The 23680-nt window shown below is 45.4% G+C and overlaps 1 protein-coding gene across 1 annotated transcript in view; it reads right to left on the reverse strand.

The window, feature by feature from the left end:
- LOC140421224 (uncharacterized protein CXorf65 homolog) overlaps positions 1 to 23680 on the reverse strand; it is an 87768-nt gene that overhangs the window by 28716 nt on the left and 35372 nt on the right. The window contains exon 6 of the mRNA XM_072505776.1: positions 11073 to 11149. Coding sequence (XP_072361877.1) covers positions 11073 to 11149 — 77 coding nt within the window. The remainder of the gene's footprint in view (positions 1 to 11072; positions 11150 to 23680) is intronic.

Genomic DNA, 23680 nt, shown 5'->3' on the forward strand with positions numbered 1-23680 from the left:
CCACTTAGTGGAAGGAGACTTTACAAATGCCCAAAAGGATGTACGAGTTAATCCTTCCAATAGAAAGGGATAATTAGGGGCTGGAATTTCAGGGGTATTGGCTCATAGATACAATCCGGAGTTACAGCTAAAAATGGATGAAGAGGTAGTTCTAAGAGGAGAATTTAAAGAAGGGATAGCTAGAGCCACAACTCTGAGCCATGGGACAAAGATTATACATGTGGTATCACTAAACAATTCCGGACAGCAGTATAGTATGATGGATGAGACAGAAGTAAATCAAGCAAACATGGAAGGAATCCTGAGACATAGTGTAGGGAGAGATGTTGATATGACATTATTAGGAGACGGAATATTCAAAAATAATTCAAGGGAATCTCTGAGAGCGATAATAAAGACATGTGCATTAACCCCTCCGGCTAGGGTAGGTCAGATAATAAGGATTTGGCGAGAGCAATGGCCACAATTCCTTTTAGACACAGCAGGAACAAGACAGCAATCTGAATTTCAATTCAACCAAGTGCCAGCACCCCTGTCAGAGACAGAAAAAACACGTCCCCGAGCCCCAGATAACCAAGGGATTTCGGACCCCTTTGAAAATTTCCCAAAGGGATACCATTCTCAATACCCAGATTTAAGTCCATTTCGGGAAGAAAATTGGCCTAGGCAATCTGCCACACATAAAGAAGGAGCTTTTATAGATTATCTTTTTGAAACAAGAAAGTGAAGAGGAACAAAGCCTAGTTGGGATTATTGCGCCTCCTGCGCTGGGACAGGAAGAATCATCATCCTCATCAGAGAATGAGGAAATATTAAAACCAAGGAGAAGAAAAGGGAATAGAAAAAATTCTAAACCATTAGAAATAGGGAATTATAGCGATTACTGGAAACAACAACAACCTTCCACTTATCGACCAATAAATAAGGATTTACCATATTATATGTATAATCCAAAGGCAAAAATGGTACACCACTGATATCAGGAAGGATGGGAAAGAGAGGTTATATCTAGGGGACTTAAAATAGGAGAAATATTAGGAGGAAGTCAACAAATTGATTCTACAAAATTACGGGGATTACCAAACGTTACCCCCAAAGCTAAAATTTGGCAAATGAGCAAAGGGTACGATAGTTTCGGAAGAGCCATGAGTAGAGTAAGGAACAGCACAGCATTAAGACCACAAGAAAGGATACAGAATCTCCCAAGACCCCAAATAACTGCACCTACTCCCATAGATAGGGTAAGTTTTGCTCCACAGGATAGCCAAGTACCAATTGCAACGTTCGATGAATATATAGAACCGGTGGAAGATTTTGTACAACAGGGTACCCCCTATCTTGCAGAAGAACCGGTACAACGACAAATACATTTCTCAGAATATAGGGAACCAAATAGAAGTGCCTCTTTAAGAACGCCGTGCCCCAGAAGTGAGAAAGTAGTTCGGCCATTTACACCAGGTCCAGAGGAAGGACAGGGAGGTATGGTACCGTATAAAATAGTAGCAGCAGTAATGAAGACAGCAGGCCCAAAGAAAGATGGGGAGAGTAGAATTGAGTATTCACAGAGGGTAAACAGTTAGCGAAGAAAATGGGGGCATCAGGAGAACCCACCAAATTGATTGATTTACATACAGTGGGAGAAATAGTTACAGGTGAAGTCTCAGACTTAATAAATGAGTTAGATTTGGGATATGAGAGAGCTAAATTAATGAAAGAAATGACAGAGGCAGCATATGCAGGGGAACACCTCACAACATATGTCGACCGAATATATGAGGTTAATAAGGGGGCCGATGTAGTCAGACTCCTGAGGGAATTAGGACCCAAGATTCCAGGAGGGAATATCTTCTCAACAATACTGCTAACAACCCCCAGAAAAGAAATAGGAAGAGAACTGGTCAAATTTGATTTGGCAGGCAAAGCAATTAAGGATAAACAAACAAAAGGGGAACAAAGAAGAGCAGCAGCTGCCCAAAATAATGTTTCAACACAAAATGCTGAGACCAGACCACCGAATCGACAGATACCCGACAAAAGGGAACAAAATCTATCCCAACCAGCAATGTCACAACACGGGTATAATCCGCAGTCACAAGGACCACCCCCACCACAAAATCTAAATTACTTACCAAGGGAACAATTCCTAGCCCTCAGTCGGGAGGAAAGAGACAGATTCATTGAGGATAGGAGAAGAAGAGCAGCTGGTCAGGGGAGGATTGAGCAAGGTAGGTATCACCCACCAGAGTGGTACTCGAGACCCTCCCGAGGGGGATTCCAAGGAAGAGGCAGAGGAGGCCCCGGTATAAATTGAACAGATTCGGCTTCTCCCCTTAAACAGGCTATCCAAAATCAAACAATAGAAACAGAAAAAGGGGAATTAGGAGTAGAATACAAGGGAAAGAGGTTTATTGTGGACACGGGGCTGCGGTATCAATGATAAGGGAAGAAGCTGGAAATCTTACAGGAAAAGAATACATAGTAGAAGGAGAATTAGGGAATAAGGATATTAGACTAGAAATTAGATTAGGAGAATATCAGGTAATGAGAATCTGATGGCAGGAAAAGATTTAATAAAAATCGATACAGGAAAAATAAGGATATTAAAACCAATTGATAACATGGAGGAAATAAGGAAACAGAAAGAAAAAAGTATTTTAAATGACGAGGCTTGGAAGAAGACGGAAGAAGTATTAATGGGAGAAAACCTAGCGATAGGAAAGAATGACACAGGTTTAATTAGCAAGAGTTTCCAACACACAATACACGGAGGACAACACAGATCACAAAAACAATATCCTTTGACCCGAGGAGCTAAGAGCGAGCTGGAGATAACAATCAAGGAATTAGAGCAGCAGGGAATTATTCAAGAGGTCACATATTCCTCGACAAATAGTCCAATTCAAGTAGTCAGTAAACCAGATGGTACATTTAGGACGGTAACAAATTACAAAGCTCTAAATAAAGTCACGAAAAAGGATAAGAGATATTTGATGAATCCACAAACTACCTGACAGCAAGTCGCAGGGAAAACTTACTTAACTAATATAGATCTGGCGAATGGATTCTGGAGTGTTCCATTAGACCCAGACAGCAGGGAGAAAACAGCATTCACCTTTGGCACTAAGCATTACGTATATTGTAGACTGCCACAGGATATGTTAATTCTCCAAATCATTTTCAGGCAATAGTCAGGGAACTGATAAAAGACGATTTGGCTTTAGTATATATCGATGATGTATTAATTGGAGATGACGATCAGGACAAATATGTGGAAAGAGTGGCCAGGATTATTAAGACACTTAGTGAAGCAGGCTTTAAAATAGGACTAAAGAAATGTCAAATTGGGAGAAGCGAAGTCAACTATTTAGGTTATTCAGTATCAAAGGAAGGTAGGGAGGCCAGTCTTGAAATGAGGAAGAAGGTAGCTGAAATTACTGCGTCCGTCTCGAGAAAAGGGGTTCAAAAAATAATGGGAATATTGGGATATTTAAGGCCAGTAGTGAAGGACTTCAGTCTTTATGCTAAACCCATTTATGAAATGTTGAAAGGGGATTTTATTCGGACCAGAGAGGCCCAGAGGGGGTTATATCAGTTAAAGACAGCAGTTGCAATATCGGGACCATTAGTTGGGAGGCAAGAAGAGGATGATTTAAGCATTAAATTAGACATATATAAAAATGGATATGGTATGGTGCTCGCTAATCATAGCAATCAGACACCTATCAAACATCTGACAGGTAACTGGTCGAGAGCTGAACAAAAATTTTCAGACATCGAGAAATGTCTGGCAGCTATAACAAAAAGAATAGCAGAGATAGAAAACTTGCCGGTTGGTAAGAAAATTTATGTCACAACTGAGTTTTTGGAATTAAAAGAGCTAACTAAGAGACAGATTTGTCAGCAAGGTGCAAATACAACTTGATGGGAAGGATGGGAAACCATTCTTCTAAACCCTGACTTAATGTTTATTCATAACATTAAAAAGGGACAGAAACTTGATGAACCAGTTAATAAAATGGAGTTGGTGAATGCTTGGGTATTATATACTGATGGTAGTAAAGGCATGGAGGACGAAGAACAAGCCAGATGGGCATTCATTTTTAAAAATTCAGGAAAGAAAGTAGTGGAGGAACGGGGAATAATCATTGGGTCAGCTCAGGCAGCCAAGGTAGAGGGAGTATTGCAAGAGTTAAAGGAGTGTCAGAAGAGAAAGCTGCAGGAAGTAACCGTTGTCACCGATAGCTTTTTTGTGCAGCAAGGATTGGAGAAAGACTTGAAGTTTTGGAAACGAAAAGGTTGGACGAACAGTAGAAATAAACTACTGGAACAGAAAGAACAGTGGGAAGAGATAGGTAAAATTTTAGCGGATATGGAAATCCAGACAATTCATCAAAAAGCACACACAAAAGGAACTGGGAGCTGTGTAAGGGGAATCAGGAAGTGGATGAATTAGCCAGACTTAGAACGATAATCTTGGGGACTCTTGGGAACACAGCGGCCGACCTTCAAATGGTAATTAAGCAAATACATGAAGCCACAGGGCATGGAGGTCATGTTGTAGTCGCAAGGGAGTTGAAAAAATTAGGAATTAAAATAGCCTATTGGAGACAATACTTAATGGCAGTCAGGAGAAAATGTGAAAGATGTATGGCCTGTGGAGGACAGAGAGGGAATAAAACATATGGGAGCATAAAAACTGAGAAACCAATGCAAGAATGATCATTAGATTATGCAGGACCGCTTTTTCCTAGAAGCAGCAAAGGTAATTTGTACTTTTTAGTCAAAACTGATAGCTGCATGGGAGAAATTGACCTCAGAGCAACCAGCAAAGCAAATGGAGCCACTACCAAAAAGGTATTGGCAGAAATGATGACCTCAAGAGGTAGGCCAGAATCGATCCGGGTGGACAATGCGTCGCACTTTAGAAATAATACCGTTATTAACTTTTGTGCTGACAGAGGAATAGCAATCAATTGGGCCATGAAATGTGCGCCGGAAAATAATGAAATGGCTGAGAGGTCTGTAAGAAAAGTAAAGGATTGGATAATAAAGAATCAGAATGATAAAGGCTGGGATAAAGACATTGAGAGAATAGAATTTGATCTTAATAGTAATCTTGGAACCTCTGTCTCCCAGGGACAACGGGACCCAAGTGAATCTGGAAATTATCAAGTAGGAGAGGAAGTGTGGGTGAAACTACCAACTAAGACTGCAGGGAAAATAATCAGTGAAGCTGTGAAATGTAAAGACAAGATTGTTCAGAATCTGGGTAAACATACAGTTGAATTAGAGAAGCATGGTGTCTGGAGCAAAATAAACTGTATCACAATTAAAACACATGACCCAATTGGTGGGAAGACAGTGAATTAAAACCTGTGAGCAGCATTGATTGGACAGATGATAAAGTTAAAATGTCATGTTTGGAACTTACCTTCATAAAAATCCGGTCATAATCAAAATAAAGTAATTAAAGTAAATGCAGTAGCAATATTAGGAATGTATCAGGGTAAGGTTTTGACCAGATTGGATCACTGAGTGAGCAAAAGAGGAGGAGTTTGAGATTCTTCGAATCTCACTCAGGGGTGCAATGACAGAAGGAGGAGTCTTAACAGGCTTTATTTGTATGAAGGACATAAAGGATAAGGAAAATAAACCAGTTTAAAATAAAAATGAAAGAAATGGTAGCAAAAGAAATCCAGAAGTCCTGGAGAGGGCACTTCTGGAGTGTTCAAACGAAGATAGAAAGTACAAATTAAAGAATAGGGCCCTCTCCACCCTTGACCTGTTCATTTGATTTTTCAGATGAAGAAAGTAAATACCAGACAAACCAGTTCACAAGAAGGAAGAGAGCAGCACTCCAGAGAAGAATGTTTTAGACAGGATTGGGGGGAAACTAATGATACAATTGGCTACATATTTGAGGGAATTAAATGACAGAGCCAGGAGGAAAACATTACGGGTTAGAAACAAATCAAAATATCAAATTATTACTGAACAGTGAAACCTCCGGTCAGACATCTCTAATTGGACATCAGCTGATGGATGATCTGAGGTCTCCACGGGGTATGTACTACGTGGTGGAGTTATTAAGGGTCTCGGCAGACAGCAGCGACTGACAAGGAACCCCAACATGATAAATTACAAAAGTTTAAGAATTTTTGTAGCTTGATGCCTCAACGGGAAAATTATTAACAATGCAGCAAACAATATTGCATTGACGAGCTGTAATAATTATTAAGGAAGAAATGTCATGTAAATTGGTAGGGACTGTTATGTATGATAATGGGGGTATGTGTGCCGTTCAAGAACTTGATCAGCATTTCTAAACTGTGTGAATGTTTTAATAGAGGGGGAATAGTGGTAGCTTAGTGTGTTTAACTACATAGAACATCACAAATAATATTGATTGTTGTTTACACACCATATTTAGTATGTAATGACTATTGGTCCCAAAGCCACGAAGGGATTTGTCGATACTGTACTTTATTTTTAGCATTGGAATTGTGATAACAGTTGCAAATATGTAAAGTTGTAACACACGGTCTATTTGTGTGGTTAGGTGATGAGTAATGTGTTAAGATAAGGCTTAATATTTTTGTACTGTGTATTTAACAATAGGGAGAATTTATTTGGAAAAAGAATAGTGACAGTTCGATGTGGTTTTGCGAATACTGTCGGCATGTTGTATTGCAAAAGTTGTAAGGGAAATGATAACAGACGATCGGGATTTGAAGGAAGTTTGTCAGAAAGATATTCTCTCATGTACACCAGGGGCTGGCAGACATACATGGTTCAGGACAATGTTAGACATTAATGTGGAGAAGTCAGGGATAGAAGCAGGATCAATTGAACCTTTTAAATTAATGAAACAAGGGAATCAGTGGGTGGTACATGATATCATAATTTACCATTCCGATGAGAAACGGTAAGCAATTTGGATGACAGAAAAATGGGACACTTAACAGCCAGTGATGCACAAAAGACCTTTTTGGTTACTGATGGACTGAGTTGTGTACTGTTTCTAAGGGACATGAGGAAGCTTCTACGGTGCCGCTACCCCAAGGAAGTAAAATGCTTTGGAGGTAGTGGAACACATGGATATAGTTATTGTGTTACCTTCCTGAGCGGCTGTGGCTATGGTTCACGGTAATTGGACTTGAGGAAAGAATGAAAAAAGACACTGGTCTGTGATATGGATACATTTACGAATTGATTTTGGGGCACAATTTAAAATCACAAAACATGTACATACAAATGAGAAAGATCGGGGATAAATGTTAGTCAGTACAATTAGATGGGGGGGATAATTGACCAAATGATATAGTTATGTTTCAAATGTCAAGACGGGGTGTTATTGAAAATATGGAAAGATGTGTCATTTGAAACATGGAAGTCTGGCAATATCTGGTCTGAGAGAAACATGAGAGGATACAGGGAAAGATCCCACAAATGGTTAACAGCAGCTGCAAAGAGCAGGATTGTAAAATGCAGATAGCCTTGGTCAAGCAAACAAGACAAACAGGATTTTGAATGAAGCCAAAAACAATGGCTCACACCTTCATTGAAAGTAACTATCTTAGTAAGCATCTGGAAAAGCATGGATGAGGTTCAGTTGAATTTGGTGACAATTCTAAGTGTGAAATTTTGCTAATACCAGGTAAATTAAAGAAAACTGGAGACTATCAGTCTACGAGAAACATAATTCAAAGCCAAAATCAAAGTCAAAATTATGAGCCGAGGACACAATTGGAAAATAAAACTATAAAAATGACAGGAACCAAACTAAAAGTAACACCTCTTGAAGTCAAAGCGTTTTTGAATATCACAAAGGACACAATGTAATCAGATCTATGAGATGAGGTTATGTCAAAATGAATACTTAGTTGGATTAGACTGTTTAGACCAAAGATACTTTTTACAATCAAAGAAAATCAAGAGTTACTTTACAATAAAGTCATAAAAACTAGATAACTGTTAGAAAAATATATAAACCCGAAGGAAGGGAACAGCCAGCAGAGCCAGCTCTCACAGCTCGGTACATGGGAAAGATAGGACACAGCAACCGAGCTCATCAGCGAATACATCTAAAGAAGACCAGATTTTAAAAAGAAGATTGATTGTCAAGTTGGGCCTGAAGGTCCCTTCAACCAACCAGAAGGATCCAGAAGCAAGATCTTTTTACTTTCCTGTAAAGACAGTAGTTGCATCTTTTAAAAAGAAAAAAATATATAATAAAATAACTTAAAAGTTTTAACCTGAAACAGTGGTTATTAGCCTACTTTACTTACTTAGCAATGAAGGACCCAGGATATCAATGCTACTGAGCGGTAAGTAGGTAAAATTCTTTGGTGAAGGTATGGGTTATACTGGGGGATAACTTGAAAATATAGTTTGACCTAAATAGCACCCACTGAAGCCTGCATCGGAGTCGGGGAGTAAGAATTCCTGTTCACCATTTAGAATATCGACCCTTTTTTTGGTATAGGGGGAATTCTAAGAATAGTGGTGAGTTTTTAACTTCACCATACGGTTCACAAATGGCATTGCATGATGCCATGGAGACCGCAGCGCCATGTGGGTGCAGTCTATCACACCCTGCATCAGGGGAATGCCTGCTGAGTAGGCGAAACCCATGGCAGTGCCATCCTGGTTCACCTGGTCCTGCTTCAAGTTTACATGAACGTGGGCACTCGCTTAAAACGCATCTGTTACCAAAGGGCATTTGTGTGCAGCTGACTGGGAAATGACGCACAGATCACCGGTGCTGCCCGAAAGAGCCGCTGGCATAGAGGTTCAGAGCAACGGTAACTTTAAGGGTGATGGGCAATGCCCTCCCATTTCTTGTGGTTGCAGCTCTTGCAGGACCGAGAAAAAGTGGTCCACCATCCCCGGGACAGACGCAGTCTTCTCTGCCGCTGATACCTGCAGCAGAACATCCTTTGCTAGTAGTGTCTCCTCCAGGGTTCCACCCTCTGTGGTGCTGCATCAGGATTAGCCATTGGCCCAGCCTCCCCTTCCTCTGCAGGGCCCTGGTCCTGGCCACATGCCGCTGCATGTTATTGACTCTGCTGCTGCTCGATCGCTATGAGTATGAAAGCCAACTCAATCGGCACCATTGTTTTCCAGAATCATGCATTGAAAAGAGAACACCAAAGTGAGCTCTGAGGATTCCTGACAGAGCCATCAGCCCTCCACACTTCTGGGAGATCCACCCATGCTCTTCCCCCTTGGTGAGTGCCTCTCCACCAAGTCTCACCGCCCCCCCCCCCCCCCTTCCACAGCCGCCTCCCTACTTAGGCCCTCTTAACTCCACCAGGATGAGGCACCGGGACCCTTGAGTCTCAGTGGCATTTTCCCCCTGACCGTTACCCAACCCGCTCCCCAACCCTGACGTTAGGTGAAAGAGCAGTTGCGTCGATGCACGGGACCAGCGTCTGCATCCTCACAATGCACCATCATGACCTTGAGCTGGGTGACTGATGACAGACTTCACCAACACGCCATGCATTGGGTTACACGTAAGCCTAATTTGTGTCATGTTAACACTTATATGAACATTAGAGTTCAATACTTGCAGCTAATGCTTCTGAAGGGTTAAAAACATGGCTCCAATCAGTGGCACCGAAGTTTAGCTATGCAGATTTCATTGCCACTACTGACTATTCAAAGAAGTGCAAGGTAGCATGTCAGCAAAATGACTGCCTCCTGTGGCAGATGAGGCACAGCTTATTTGCCTGACAAGCACATACCTAGAGGTACCTAGATACTCCCAGTTTACAATGCTACAGATGTAACAAGCCTTCCATCAGCTTCCAGTCCAACACTAATTCCTGCCAGTCAGACTTCCTTAAGAAGTGGATTTGAACTTCCATACAGCTTAATCGCTTTGTGCTCACAATGCAGCTCGAGTGTGGGGTTCAACTCACAGAGCAGTTTTCCTCTCCCAAGTGAAAGGATCTTCTTGTCTCATGAGGCAGGGTGCAACCCATTTTTGAGTTCCATTTTTGAGCCCTTGCAGGCCGGCCTCTCACGGAACCCCACCCAAGAACCTCACAGTCGCCCCCAGTGCTGACCCTCCGTATTCACCTCCCCCCACTCACCTTCCAGTTCCCACTTAAGGACGGGCACTCCCTCAGCAGCAATTTGGGCAAAGGCCCAGTAAGGAGGTCACAGGAAGCGAGGCCTGCATGCCAACCTCCAGATCATCTGAAAGCAAGGAGCCCAAAAATGATAGGAAGGTAAGGCCTGCAAGCAACACCTCCCCCCCAAGGTTGAGAGACTGAACCCCAGCCCGGCCCCGAGTTGAGCATATCTGTCTCCCCTCCCGCGTCTTCTCTGGTGCACCCCGAGCATTGAACACCCTGGATATTCATGGCTGCCTGAGTGCTCACCTTAGAGGTCAACAGCCAACCAGGACCCAGGATCTGTCAGCCAATGACATCACGGCTTCACAGTCCCACATGACCCCTAATGCATACTACCACAGAGGTGAGGTCGCCAGGTTCACGTTTATGTCAGACTGGCGCTCGCTGAATATTCAGTGAGGGGAGAGGGTCCGGACTGAGTGCTCATTAATGACACGTTAATATATTAAAATTAGGTCCCCGGGCTCTTGTGATGGGTTTCGGGTCACGTGTTACGTGAGGGGGCAGAAAATCAGAAATCCCAATCATGCCGGAGCGAATCGCGTTTTCCGATTCCCTTCGGATTCTGAGCCCTTTCTCACTGATGGTTAGTGTGGGTTAAAATTGCCTCCGATGTTTAAAGCAGAGATTGATAGAGTTCTGATTAACAATAACATAAAGGGTTATGGGGATAGTGGGTGCAAAGGGCATTGAAGCCATGATCGGATTGAATGGCGGAGAGGCCCGAGGGGCTGAATGGCCTCCTCCTGTTCCTATGTTCCTATGTATTTGTGGCCCTCTGAGGTAATGTAGCTTGTCAACACTCACTATCAACATTCAGACATTGGAAAAGACTATTTAAATAGCTACTATACTCCAGCATAACTATGTCATCTTCAGGAACGGGAAAGCAAGACAATAACATAGATTAGAAAATGTAATTATTACAGGTGTCAAAGACATCTTCCTGGTGACCCTTTTCTGTTTTGGATGTTCCAAAGTGACACACTGAATCTGAAGAGCATCTGTCAACAAAAGACAATACACAGTTAACAGACTACGATCTGACGTGACACATCCATCTATCATAAGGACATTAGAAATAGGAGCAGAATTGAGCTATTGCGCCCCTCGAACCTGCTCCACCATTCAATAAAATCATGGCTGATCGGACTGTGACCATAACTCCACTTTCCTGCCTGCCCCCCCCCCCCCCACATTCCACCTCCTTCCGCTCCCCACTCCCCCCCATAATCTTAACCCCGTTATAGATTGGCCTACTCAGCTTTGATTATATTCATTGGCACAACCTCCACTGTTCTCTGGGGCAGTGAATTCCAAAGATTAAAAGCCCTTTGAGAGAAAAAAAAATCCTCATCTCCAACTTAAACGGGCAATCCCTTATTTTGAAACTGTGCAACCTCATGAAGGGTGTCCCTTACAGCTAGTTGAACTGTCAATGGATAAACAAATTGCTTCTGCGGGTGTTCCTTCAACATCAGCAGCATCAGGCCTTCATGCAAAGGAGCAAACTTTTCAAGCAAGTTTCATTCTTTATGCTGTATGAATGAAGGCTGTAGGCCCAGTTGCAGACACCATTGCCCTGAGGTAGGTCACTGCGGATTTTGATAACGTTCTCAAGGCTTTCCTGACACCTATTTTAGCCGGAAGCAAAATTTAGTAATAGAAAGAACACGTGTTAACCAAAGGTCACAACGACCTGGGGGATCAGTTGAATTATTTTTAACCAACCTCTCTCGCCAAGCTAGCTCATGAATACAGGACACCGAAGGAGGAGCTCATCCATGATTGCATAATCATGGGCAACCAAGATGAAAAACTCTCTGACTTTCTGCAGATCACCTTACTTTAGACTAAGCGGTCCAGTGTGCAAGGCAGGCTGAGTTTAGGGAACTAAACTGGCCTAGAATTTGATTGACTCCAAACCTTCACATGACTCAGTTGATTGGGTAGGTGCATGGATCGTGGCCCCCACCCACATGAAAGCTTACCAAATTGGGCAAACGGGTGGGAAACTCCGCAGTGCCAGTTATTTTGAGATGCTTAAGAATCAGCATAGGCACCCAGCAAGGGGTGTGGAATGCTTCCAGTACAGGAAGACTGGACATTTCTAGCATTCCTGTAAATCCAACAACTTCAACCGAGGTAGAAGTGAAAAAAATATTTCTGAAACACACTCCATCCAAGGAAATGGATATCAAGGCAAAGATGAAAGTTTCTAGGAGAGGTTAGTAGTCTTAGTCAAGCCCATTGGTCAGTTACAATGCAAGTTAAAGGCATCAATACAACCTGTAAAATGGATACTGGAGCTGGCATCAACATACTGACAGATGATCTCGACTGACTCCAGCCTAATTACAAGGCCCAAAACGGCAAATAAAAGGCAGGCTAATCATTCTCTTCATTACAAGGGGCGACAGATTATTAATTCTTATTATGTTGTCCATAATTAACAGACATCCTTATTGAGTTGACTTGTTGCCATACTTCTAAGAATTCTGGGAAAATCAGATGATGATTGATGTTTGAGCAACTCAATGGGCAGGATTCTCCCTTCTGGGGACTGTTATGGGCCCGGGTTTACAGAACCCCAAAGTGTTTCATGGAGTTTAACCGACCCACAACTTTTAATAGATTGTTGTGTGGGAAGCACACGGCCCACTCTACAGGTGTGATACAGCAGAAATGGACAAGTGGTTTTTAAAACAAAACAATGTTTATTCTATGAACTCAAATTAACCTTTTGAAACAAACATTGAATATCTTAACACCCATTACTTCAAAGATAACCCCAAAAAACTACAACACTAAATAATCCTTCAAACCGTTCCTTTAAACATCCAAAAGACTTCAAACCTTCAAAAATAGGAGCACATTAGGTTACATTCAATATGTTTAGTCTTTGGATTGCAGAAATCAACAAACCAGCTCTGTGTTTCTTCATGCAGCTCAGAGCAAAACACACAGACACTCCCAGCTGCGTTCTCAAACTGAAACTCAAAAAGCAGAAGTGAGCTCAGCTCCCCCCACCCTCTGACATCACTTCAGTAATATGATCAGCTCCATTTCTTAAAGGTATATTGCTTAAACATCCATTTCTTAAAGGTACTCTCACATGACAGGACTAAGTCCCCATGCCGGCGGGAAAACCGGCAGCAACCACTCCGGTGTCAACAGCCCCCGAAAGTGAGGAACTCTCCAAGTTTCCGGGGTCTAGTTTGACGCCGGAGGGGTTGGCGCCGTTCCAGCCGGCACCGAAGGCAGTTGGGAGTTTGGGGCAGCGCTTCAGCGGACTAGGATTGTACCAGCAGCGAGGAAGCAGGGGATTGGACCAAGAGAGGGGTAGCTTGGACAGGGAGAAATGAGGCGGGAGTTGGTGGGCTTGCACCGGTGGGGAGGGTGTGTCCGGTGTCTGGCCTGGGTGTGTGCTTGGTTGGCAAAGTGCGGGTGTCCACTGGTGGATTGTGGTGGCGCCATGCGGGACCGGCCTGGCTTTTTCAAATGCTCACCCTCGAGTTAGAAGGCCCTTTCTCCTTCTAACTATTTCAGAGTAACTAGCAGAACCATCTTAATTTGAATCGCTTTGTCAGATGATCCCCAGCCCAGCGCAGTCATTAGCGCATCAGGATAATTGGCGGGTTTTGGAAGGGGCAACAAAACAAGTCCACACCGAGTTGTAGAGAAAAACAAAAATGATTTACTTTAACACTTTAACTATTATGGGCGGCACGGTGGCGAAGTGGTCAGCACCGAGGACAATCCCGGCCCCGGGTCACTTTCCGCATGGAATTTTCACATTCTCCCCATGTCTGCGTGGGTCTCACCCCTACAAATCCAAAGATGTGCAGGGTAGGTGGATTGGTCACAATAAATTGGAATTTAAATAAAACTATTATCATAGAATCATAGAATCCAAACAGTGCAGAAGGAGGCCATTCAGCCCATCGAGTCTGCACTGCGGAAACAATAGGCGGAATCGCTTTATCCTCTCTGAAAAGTACGAGTAAAGGTTTATGATCCGAAACCAGCGTAAAATGGCAGCTGTAGACATACTGATGAAAGCGTTTCCCGGCAAACACCGTCACCAGGCCTTCCTTCTCTATCTGCTTGTATTTTTTTTCCTCCACCGCCAACATATGTGAGGCAAAAGCTATCGGCTGTTCCCTTCTGTCCTCCATTTGGTGCGACACAGTATCATAGGGGAAGTGTCAAATACGATAAACAAGGGATTGGCAGGGTTGAAATGGGTGAGTACCCCGGAAGACAACAACTGTCCACTTACCTGCCGAAAAGCAGCTTCCTGAGGCCGGCCCCAAGTCCAAATGTGATCCTTTTTCAGAAGGAGGTGCAAGGGAGCCAATGTGGTAGCCACGTTTGAAAGGAACTTCCCGTAAAACTTAATGAGACTGAGGAAAGATCGAAACTCCAAGGCATTCATTGGGCTGGGGTCCTGCTGGATGGCATGGCCCTTCTCTGTGACGATCCACCCGATGGCCAAGGTAGACCACCACCTTTGCATTAAACATACACTTGGCTCTCTGTGGGCTCTGTGGGCAGACACCAGCTTCAGCAAACTGCTTCAACGCAGCCTCCAGGCTACCCAAGCGGTCTTCTTCAGAAGCACCCATGACCAGCATGTCATCTAAATGAGCAGCTACAGGCGGGAGCCCCCTCAGGGTGCCCCCACATCATGCACTGAAACACAGTGCAGATGGAAGACACTCAGAAAGGTAGCCATGTATATTCGTATAGGCTCCAGTGTGTGTTGATGTTGATATACTTGCGAGAGGCAGGATCCAACTCAAGCTGCAAAGAGGCATGGCTCATGTCAGGCTTCATGATCAAATGCTCCTATAAAGCTTCGTGTAGAGGTCCTCAATGCAGTGAATGGGGTCGCGGCCTTACCGCAAAGCCACGTTTACTGTTAACTTGTAGTCTCCGCATAAATGGACCATTTTGTCCAGCTTCATGACCGGTATCACCAGCACTGCCAAATCAGCGAAACAGACAGGCCTGATGATACCCAAGGCCTCCAACCAACTGAGCTCTGTTCTGCCGTTTTGAGCAAGGCATCAGGGGCTGGGCGAACCCGGAAATATTGAGGGGTTTCTGGGTCGACTTGTATGCGGGTCATGGCCCCGTTTATCCTCCCCAATCTGGGCTTGAACACTTTGGGGTATTTCCCCAACACCTCGGCCAAACCACTGGAATTTGTCTTAAGAATGTGCTGCCACTGCAGCTGGAGGTGACGCAGCCAGTCACAGCCCTACAAGCCGGGCCCATGCCCTTTTACCACGATGAGTGAGACGTGCTGATTGGTGCCCATAAACCACTGGGGTCAGAGTAATATCCAACAGCTCGCCTGTGTAGGTAGTGAATCTGGGCTGGGTACTTTCCAAATCCAGGCTCTGAACTCCCACCTCAATGCGGTCAAACGTCTGCTGGCTGATCTCGGAGACAGCTGTGCCAGCGTCCAACTCCAGGTCTAGCAGGTGACCATTCACACGGATTGCAGTCTAAGTGAAAAGTATGGGTCGTGGGCTGGTGGTGGCTTCTGCCGTGGCATTCAGCCACACCGGGATCGGCAACCACAATTGCCACAGTGACCTGGCTCCCCTCTATGTACTCCGGGGAAGACTCAATCTTTGGCCAGTAGGATGGGCCTTTACAACATTCGGTCCAGAGAATGGTGGCAGGACAGGGTGGGACCCCAGGCAGGGAGAGGGTGTGTCCTCAGGCATTCAATTCCATCCCTTGCATCTCCTGCACTCTTTGTTCCATGTTTTCACAGGTGAGCACAATCTGCACAGCCTGTTGCAAGATTAGGGAAGGTTGGGCCAGCAGCTTCTTCTGCGAGGCCACATTGAATATGTCGCAAACCAAGCGGTCACGCAGCATTTCAGATAAGGTGGCACCATTGTGCAGAACTGGGCAATTTTTCACAGCCTCGATTAAAAACTCAATGATGGACTCACCAGGGGTTCTTTCAGCGATATTAAACTGGTACCAGTGTACTATTACCGACGGGATTGGATTACAATGTTGCCCCACTATCTCCACAAGCTCATCAAAAGTGTCTGAGGCCGCTGGTTAGGAAAGGCTCCATATCACTCTGAACGTATGTGCGACATAGACAGTAAGCAAAATGACTACCTGGCAGTCTGGCAATATTATTGGCCCTGAGAAAGTACCGCATTCTCTGTGCGTACTGATTCCAATCTTCCAGTCCGGCATCAAACACATCCAAACGTCCAAAAAGAGGCACGATGAAAGAAAATTTCCAACCTGTACCCAAGAAAAATGGGGAGGTGGCTCAGAGCGTCAATAGCGAACCAGTCTGCAACCTCATCGCCAGTTTTGCAATGGGCAACGAGTTGCAGAGAAAAAAAACGTATTTGTTTTAATGCGCTAACTATTATGTACAGCTCCTCCTGGGTCTTCTCTAGTCAGTGCCTGACTGACTGACTCTATATTTATACAAAGGAACATGAGCTTTGTTAAGGGCCCCCCCCCCCTCTCCCTTATCAGGGAGCTCGTATTCTGCAAACTCCACGGGGTATAGATCACCTCTACCTTATAAGACCGTCCGGGTAATAACAGTGGGTAAACCCTTTTGTCAGAACGTCCTAGAGGGATACCCCAGCGCATCAATAGTACCTCCCAAATGTGACACTGGGGAGCCAGGAAGATATGGGACATATCTTGGGGCATGACAGGGTAAATACTGAGAGGATGTTTCCCCCTCATGGCAGAGTCTAGGACCAGAGGGCATAGTCTCAGAATAAAGGGGTGCCAATTTAAGACTGAGAGGAGGAGGAATTTCTTCTCTTAGCACCACATCCGTAAGTCTTTGGAATCTTAGTCAGAGAGCTGTGGGGGCAGAATTCCTGTGTATATTTAAGGCTGAGGTAGATAGATTCTTGATGAGTAAAGGAAACAAGGATTACGGGAAAAAGGCAGGAAAGTGCACATGAGAAATGTCGGATCAGTCATGATCCCATTGAATGGCAGAGTAGGCAACTCCTGTTCCTATTTCTTATGGTCTATAGTCTTATCGTTTCATATTATTGTTAAAAAGCAGATAATATACATGCGGGAAGGTGTCGAGTAAGGGTTAATAGAATGGGCATGCTAATCAATTACGTAGATGATGTATTACCGACATCAGTCAGTCATGTATTACACTCAGGAGAGAGTGAGTGGAACACACCAGTAGCATGCCTACTCCAATATTTTTGGATGTAGTATGATCTAAACCTGTTCCAAGCAATTTCTTATGAGGAGAGGTTGAGTACGCTGGGCCTGTACTCACTGGAGTTTAGAAGAATGAGAGGTGACCTTATTGAGACATATCGGATTCTCAGGGGGCTTGACAGGGTAGCTGCAGGAAGATATTTCCTCGTGTTGGAGAGTCTAGAACTAGAGGACATAATCTCAGAGTAAGGCGTATCCCATTTAAAACAGAAATGAAAATAAATTTTCTTCTCTCAGAGATAGTGAATCTGTGGAATTCTTTACTGCAGAGTCTGGGTTGGTAAGTATGTTCAAATTTGCGATAGACAGGTTGTTCATCAGTAAAGGAATCAAGGGTTATGGAGATAAGGCGGGAAAGTGGAGTTGAGGATTATATTGGGGGTGGTTCTCCATTGCCCGATGCTGGTAGCGGGTTTCCCGATATAGCGACGATTAGGCCCCCCCCCCCCCCCCCCCCCCCCCCCCCCCGGCTATGCACTGATCCCTACAGTGGGAAATCATCATGGTGGGATTTGGTGCAAGATATCTGGAGTGTGGTCCTGATGCAGTGGACCCCATGGTGGGTAAATGGGGTCAATGCATAACTGCAGTGCCTGCCCCAACAAATCCATCAGAAGGCTACCCGCCCTCCCCCCCCCCCCCATCTCAAATCCTGCCCCCACCCCGACCCCACCAAAAGGGGTGTTTGATTGGGGGGGTATCTGATGGGGGGTTTCTGTTGGGGGGGTATCTGATGGGGGCCTCTGATGGGGATCTCTGATTGGGGTCTGGGGGGTCTGATGGGGGGGGGGGGCTTGATTGAGGGGGGTGGGGTTCTGAATGGGGTTGAAGGCTGCCAGACCTCGGTATCGGGCCACCTACTCGAAATGACGGCCCGATACTGAGAAACCGACAGAATGCGGCAAGCTTTCCTCCAAGCATAATTCAGCATAGTAAAGTAAAGGGAATCACACCTGGGCGCCACTCCTATTACCAGCAGAGACCAGTATCCGCTGGTGGGAGCATTCCGTCTCCAGAACGGGAAATCCAGCCCCAGATCAGCCATGATCTCGTTGAATGGTGGAGCAGACTCGATGGGCCGAGTGGCCAACATCTGCTCCAACGTCCTTGTGGTCAACATGCCAGAATATGACTACCATTTGGCTAAGGGAAGATAGATCACGTATACCAATCAACCAAGATCCACCCCAAGAGTTCACAGATCAGGGCGAACCATCCAAAACACAGTCATGTGCTTAGAAATCAATGTATTTACATAAGGAACTTAGGATCAAATTGAATATGAAAAATAAGGTGAGTCCTCTTTCATGTTAACTTTTATTTCTGATATATTTGAAATGTGCCCATTGGGTCTCAATGTCTATTCTCCAGCAGGAAACGGAATTATGTAGCACCGGGAAGTTTGATGTTTGAACTCTGCTCTGAGCTGAGTGCACTGATCTCGCCAAAGCAGCAATGGCGATGCCACCTCTGAACTAGGGAGAAGAGAAATAAACCAGTTAGGATTTCTGCTCTCGGCTGCCATTCAATGGTAAATGCTTTTGCACAGAGCCTGAGGTGAGGACTAGGTCAGACTGGATGTGATGCCTTCTTATGAAGTAATGTCCTGCAGGTTCATCGTGCCTATGCTCAAACATGAAGGTGACCGCTTCAGTGAGGGGACTGGAGAGCACTTGCCACTGGCAGAGCTGCAATCCAGCACCTTTGCTGTCTGTGGTTTACATACAATATCTAAACTTGAATGTAGGAGGGTTGGTGGGGTGGAAATAGTGAGGAGGGTAGACTTAGATTACAGAAGGATATAGACGGGCTGGTCAGATGGGCCGATCAGTGGCAAATAGAATTCAATCCGGATAAAGCGTGAGGTGATGCACTTGGGCAGGACAAACAAGTCAAGGGAATACATGATAAACTGAAGGACCCTGGGAAGCACCGACGATCAGAGGGACCTAGGTGTGCCTGTGCACCCGTCCCTTAAGGAGGCAAGGCAGGTGAATCGTGTGGTAAGGAAGGCATACGATATACTTGCTTTTATTAGCTGAAGCATAGAGTTTAAGAGCAGGGTGGTTATGCTGGAACTGCGTAAAACGTTATTGGGACACAGCTAGAGTATTGTGTGCAGTTCTGGGATCCACATTATAGGAGGGATAAGATAGCAATGGAAAGGTTGCAGAGGAGATTCACCAGGATGTTGCCTGGGCTGGAGAGTTTTAGCTATGAAGAGAGATTGGATAGACAGGGTTGTTTCCTTTGGAGCAGTGGAAACTGAGGGGGGACATGATTGAGATGTATAAAATTATGAGAGGTATAGATAGACAGGACGAACCATTCTCCTTGGTGGAGGCATCAATGACCGGGGGTACAGATTAAAGGGCAGGGGCAGGAGGTTTACAGGGAATATGAGGAAAAAGATTTTCACCCAAAGGGTGGTGGGGGTCTGGAATTTACTGCCTGAAACGGTGGTGGAGGCAGAGATTCTCATAACATTTAAGAAGGCTTACAGGGCCAAGTACTGGAAAATGGGATTAGAATAGTTAGGTGGTTGTTTTTGTCCAGTGCAGAGGCGATGGGCTGCAGAGCCTTTTGTGTTCTGCAGAAGTCAGTGCTTTAATGAGAGGAAAGGGCTGACGAAACATTATTGGCAAGAACTTGGTCTCAATATACAAGTGTTGCTCGGGATTTAAAATGTTCTCCATGACGGGTGTGCATACTCTGATGTGAAGCACACTTGATGCTATCTTGCAAAGCTGTTTGTGCATAAGCAGTCAATGTTCGCTGGAGCTATGCAGAGTAGGCAATCCATGATGTCATTGCTGCTTTTTCACAGCTCCACACTCCAGCCAATGCCTTGTCTTAACCTAGCACAGCTAAATAAACATTAGGTAGAATGAAGAAGCCCACTCCAGCACTATTTAAAAGCAACAACTTAGAGTTAGATTGCTGGGTGATTTCTTCGCCCAATTGATACAGTTCTACACAGTTTTGATACATTCAGTCGTTGTTTCAAAATTCTACAGGGGGGGGTGGGGTGGCAGGTGCTGAATTCGAGTCCTCTGCACACATCAGTTGCTCCTAAAACTGGGTGCAGGAGCAGGACCTTTGCTTGAAATGCAGAATGGCTTGGAGAATTTGCAGAGGGCAGAGCGGGCCAAGCTTCAGGAGCGGGAGTGGTGGGGGTGAGGTCAGATCTCCTACCTGATAAAAGTGACAAAATGTGAAACGGCCATGCTTCAGTAAGGAGGTCCTCCCTGAAATTTGTCACCTGTTGCAGCCGCAAAAAGAACCTCAGAGTAGGGCAAGGATAACATTTTAGTTAAAACATTTCCAGTGGCTGTGGCTATTAATTTATATACATATGATTCCTTCAGGGCTGGCAGCAGAGACTTTTTCTTTTTTTAGATTTAAAGAACCCAATTCGTCTTTTTTCCCATTAAGGGGCAATCAATGTATTCAACTTCTCGGTTTGCATGCCCATCAATGTTCCCCTGCATGTTGGTGCATCTGAGTGCTCTGCAGCATTACATGTCCACTATCTCACCAGCTGGTGAGCAGATTGTCATAATATCCACTCATGTATATAATGAGATGCAGACAGGCAGTGATTGACACACAGGATAATCAATGAACACACATGACACACAACAACCAATCACCAGACAGGACACTACCACTATAAAACACACGAGGCATTAAGACTCTCCCTCTTCTCACAGGATACAGCTACAGAGATAGTTAGAGTGCACAAGGCCGTGAGCACCGTCTCCATGTGACAGAGAGCTAGTCTGGTCAAGCCAGTCAGAGGTTGTCAGTTTAGATTAATAGAGTGTCAACCCACAGCAGATTATGTACAGCAACCAGCAGCTTCAATAAAACAATGTTGGACCATCTCCTGTGTCGGAAGCCTGTTTCTAGTCTCACTGCATCCAGTTGCAGTCAATGTTTAACCAACTCAGATAACACATCACGATACCAGGGAACTATTAACTCTAACGAACCTACCTCGAGTGAATCTGCAACGACCAGCAAGTAACCATCCAGCGGCATGGAAAAGATCCAGCTCCCTCCGCAACTCCGGCAACCTCGGTGCCAACTGTAAGGTCTTCAATCAGAAGTTCCTCCTGTATATCGAGGCCTCCGACCTCGAGGCAGCATCGGATGCCAGGAAGATCACGCTGTTCCTGCCGACTGCGGGGGATCACGCCATCCACATCTTTAACTCGCTCACGTTTGCCGATGGCGAAGACAAGACGAAGTTCAAGACAGTTCTCCTGAAATTCGACAGCCACTGCGAAGTCTAGGTGAATGAGAGCTTTGAACGGTACATCTTCCAACAGAGGCTTCAGGGTAAGGATGAACCTTTTCAGTCCTTCTTCACCCATCTCCGCATCCTAGCGCAGTCATGTCATTAAGAATCGGCATTCCATGATCCGGGATCAGGTCGTTTTCGGGGTCCAGTCCGACTCCCTGCGGGAGCAGCTCCTCAAAATCAAACAGTTGACCCTCTCCGTCGCCATTGAAACGTGCGTTATCCATGAGCATGCCAGAAATCGTTACTCCCGCATCAGGGTGGCAGAAACTGCAAAACTGGCCTCCCACGAGGCAGAAAGGGTACAGGCCATCGCAAAAATGCAAGGCCTGAGCATCGAGGAGAGTGGCCGTTTTGCGCGCTTTTCCCGGGTCCCTATGCATGCCCGCCACGACCGGGAGGCCGATGAGGCCGAAGACCCTACTGCGCATGTGCGAACGTCGGCCGACCGCACTGCGCATGCACGACGGCTCACAGAACGTGCTAACGTCAGTGTCATGACGTGTCCAAATTGTGGCTCCGCCCATTTAAAGCGGCAATGTCCAGCCAAAGGCAGGCGATGTCTACAATGTGGAAAGCATGGGCATTATACAGCCCTCTGCAGGTCCGCTCCACTGAGCAACAGCCAGCAATCCCAGCTGCAGTGCAGACATACAGGATTCTGATCCCGAATGTCCGATGGACCCCGATGCTGACTGCCTCGAGTCTCCATATCAGGTGGGCATCATCACCACACGCGAGCTGGTCTCCACCGTGCCTGCAAACCACCTTTCAATCCTGAGTGTGGATCCTGACGGCGAGTGGTGTGCTGTCATCACGGTCAACCAGTCTCGCATCCGATTCAAATTGGACACTGGCGCGTCTGCGAATCTCATATCACAGTCAGACCTCGTCAGCATCTGAAACCAACCTAGCATTCTTCCACCAGCCTGCCAGCTCCTTGACTACAATGGCAATGTCATAGCTGCCAGTGAATCGTGTCAGCTAGGTGTATCTCACAAGGCAATCAAGGCGACGTTAAGATTTGAGATCGTCCAGCCTGACAAGGCATCCCTGCTCGGTGCTCGCGCTTGCAAACCCCTAAATCTGGTCCAGCGAGTCCATGCCATGTCCTCGACACCGGCGACTGCCTCGCCCAATGCGAACCTACAGGCTGAGACAGATGCATTCTCACGCAATACCACAATGTGTTTGATGGGATGGGCACGCTCCCATATCGCGACAAGATACTACTCAAGCCGAATGCCATCCCAGTCATCCATGCATCACACCGGGTGCCGGCTCCTCTGAAAACGGAGTTACGAGAGCTTCAAGACCAGGGCATCATCTCAAAGGTCACGGAACCAACAGACTGGGTCAGCTCCATGGTCTGCGTCAAGAAACCCTCTGGTGAACTCCGCATTTGCATTGATCACAAAGACCTGAATCGCACCATAATGTGAGAGCACTACCCGATCCCGAAGCGAGAAGAATTAACCTGTGAGATGGCTCATGCCAAATTCTTCACCAAGCTGGACGCCTCACGTGGTTTCTGGCAGATACAGCTGAACGAGTCCAGTAGGAAGCTGTGCACGTTTAACACTCCGTTCGGCAGGTATTGCTACAACCGCAGTCTTTCAGTATCATTTCAGCTTCCGAGGTCTTTCATCAAATAATGGAGCAAATGATGGAGGGCATCGAGGGGGTGTGAATCTATGTGGACGACGTGATCATCTGGTCCATGACGCCCGAGGATCACATCGCTCGCCTCAGACAGGTTTTCCAGAGGATCCATGAAAATGGCCTCCAGCTCAACAGGGTCAAATGCTCATTTGGTCGGTCCGCTATTAAGTTTCTGGGTGACCACATTTCACAGCAAAGTGTGCAACCTGATGCTCACATGGTACTGGCAATCAATGCCATGAAGACCCCAGAGGACAAAAAGGAGGTCCTACGTTTCCTTGGGATGGTAAATTTTCTCGGAAAATTCATTCCT

The sequence above is a fragment of the Scyliorhinus torazame genome, chromosome 5 (genome assembly GCF_047496885.1).
Source record: "Scyliorhinus torazame isolate Kashiwa2021f chromosome 5, sScyTor2.1, whole genome shotgun sequence".
NCBI lineage: Eukaryota > Metazoa > Chordata > Chondrichthyes > Carcharhiniformes > Scyliorhinidae > Scyliorhinus > Scyliorhinus torazame.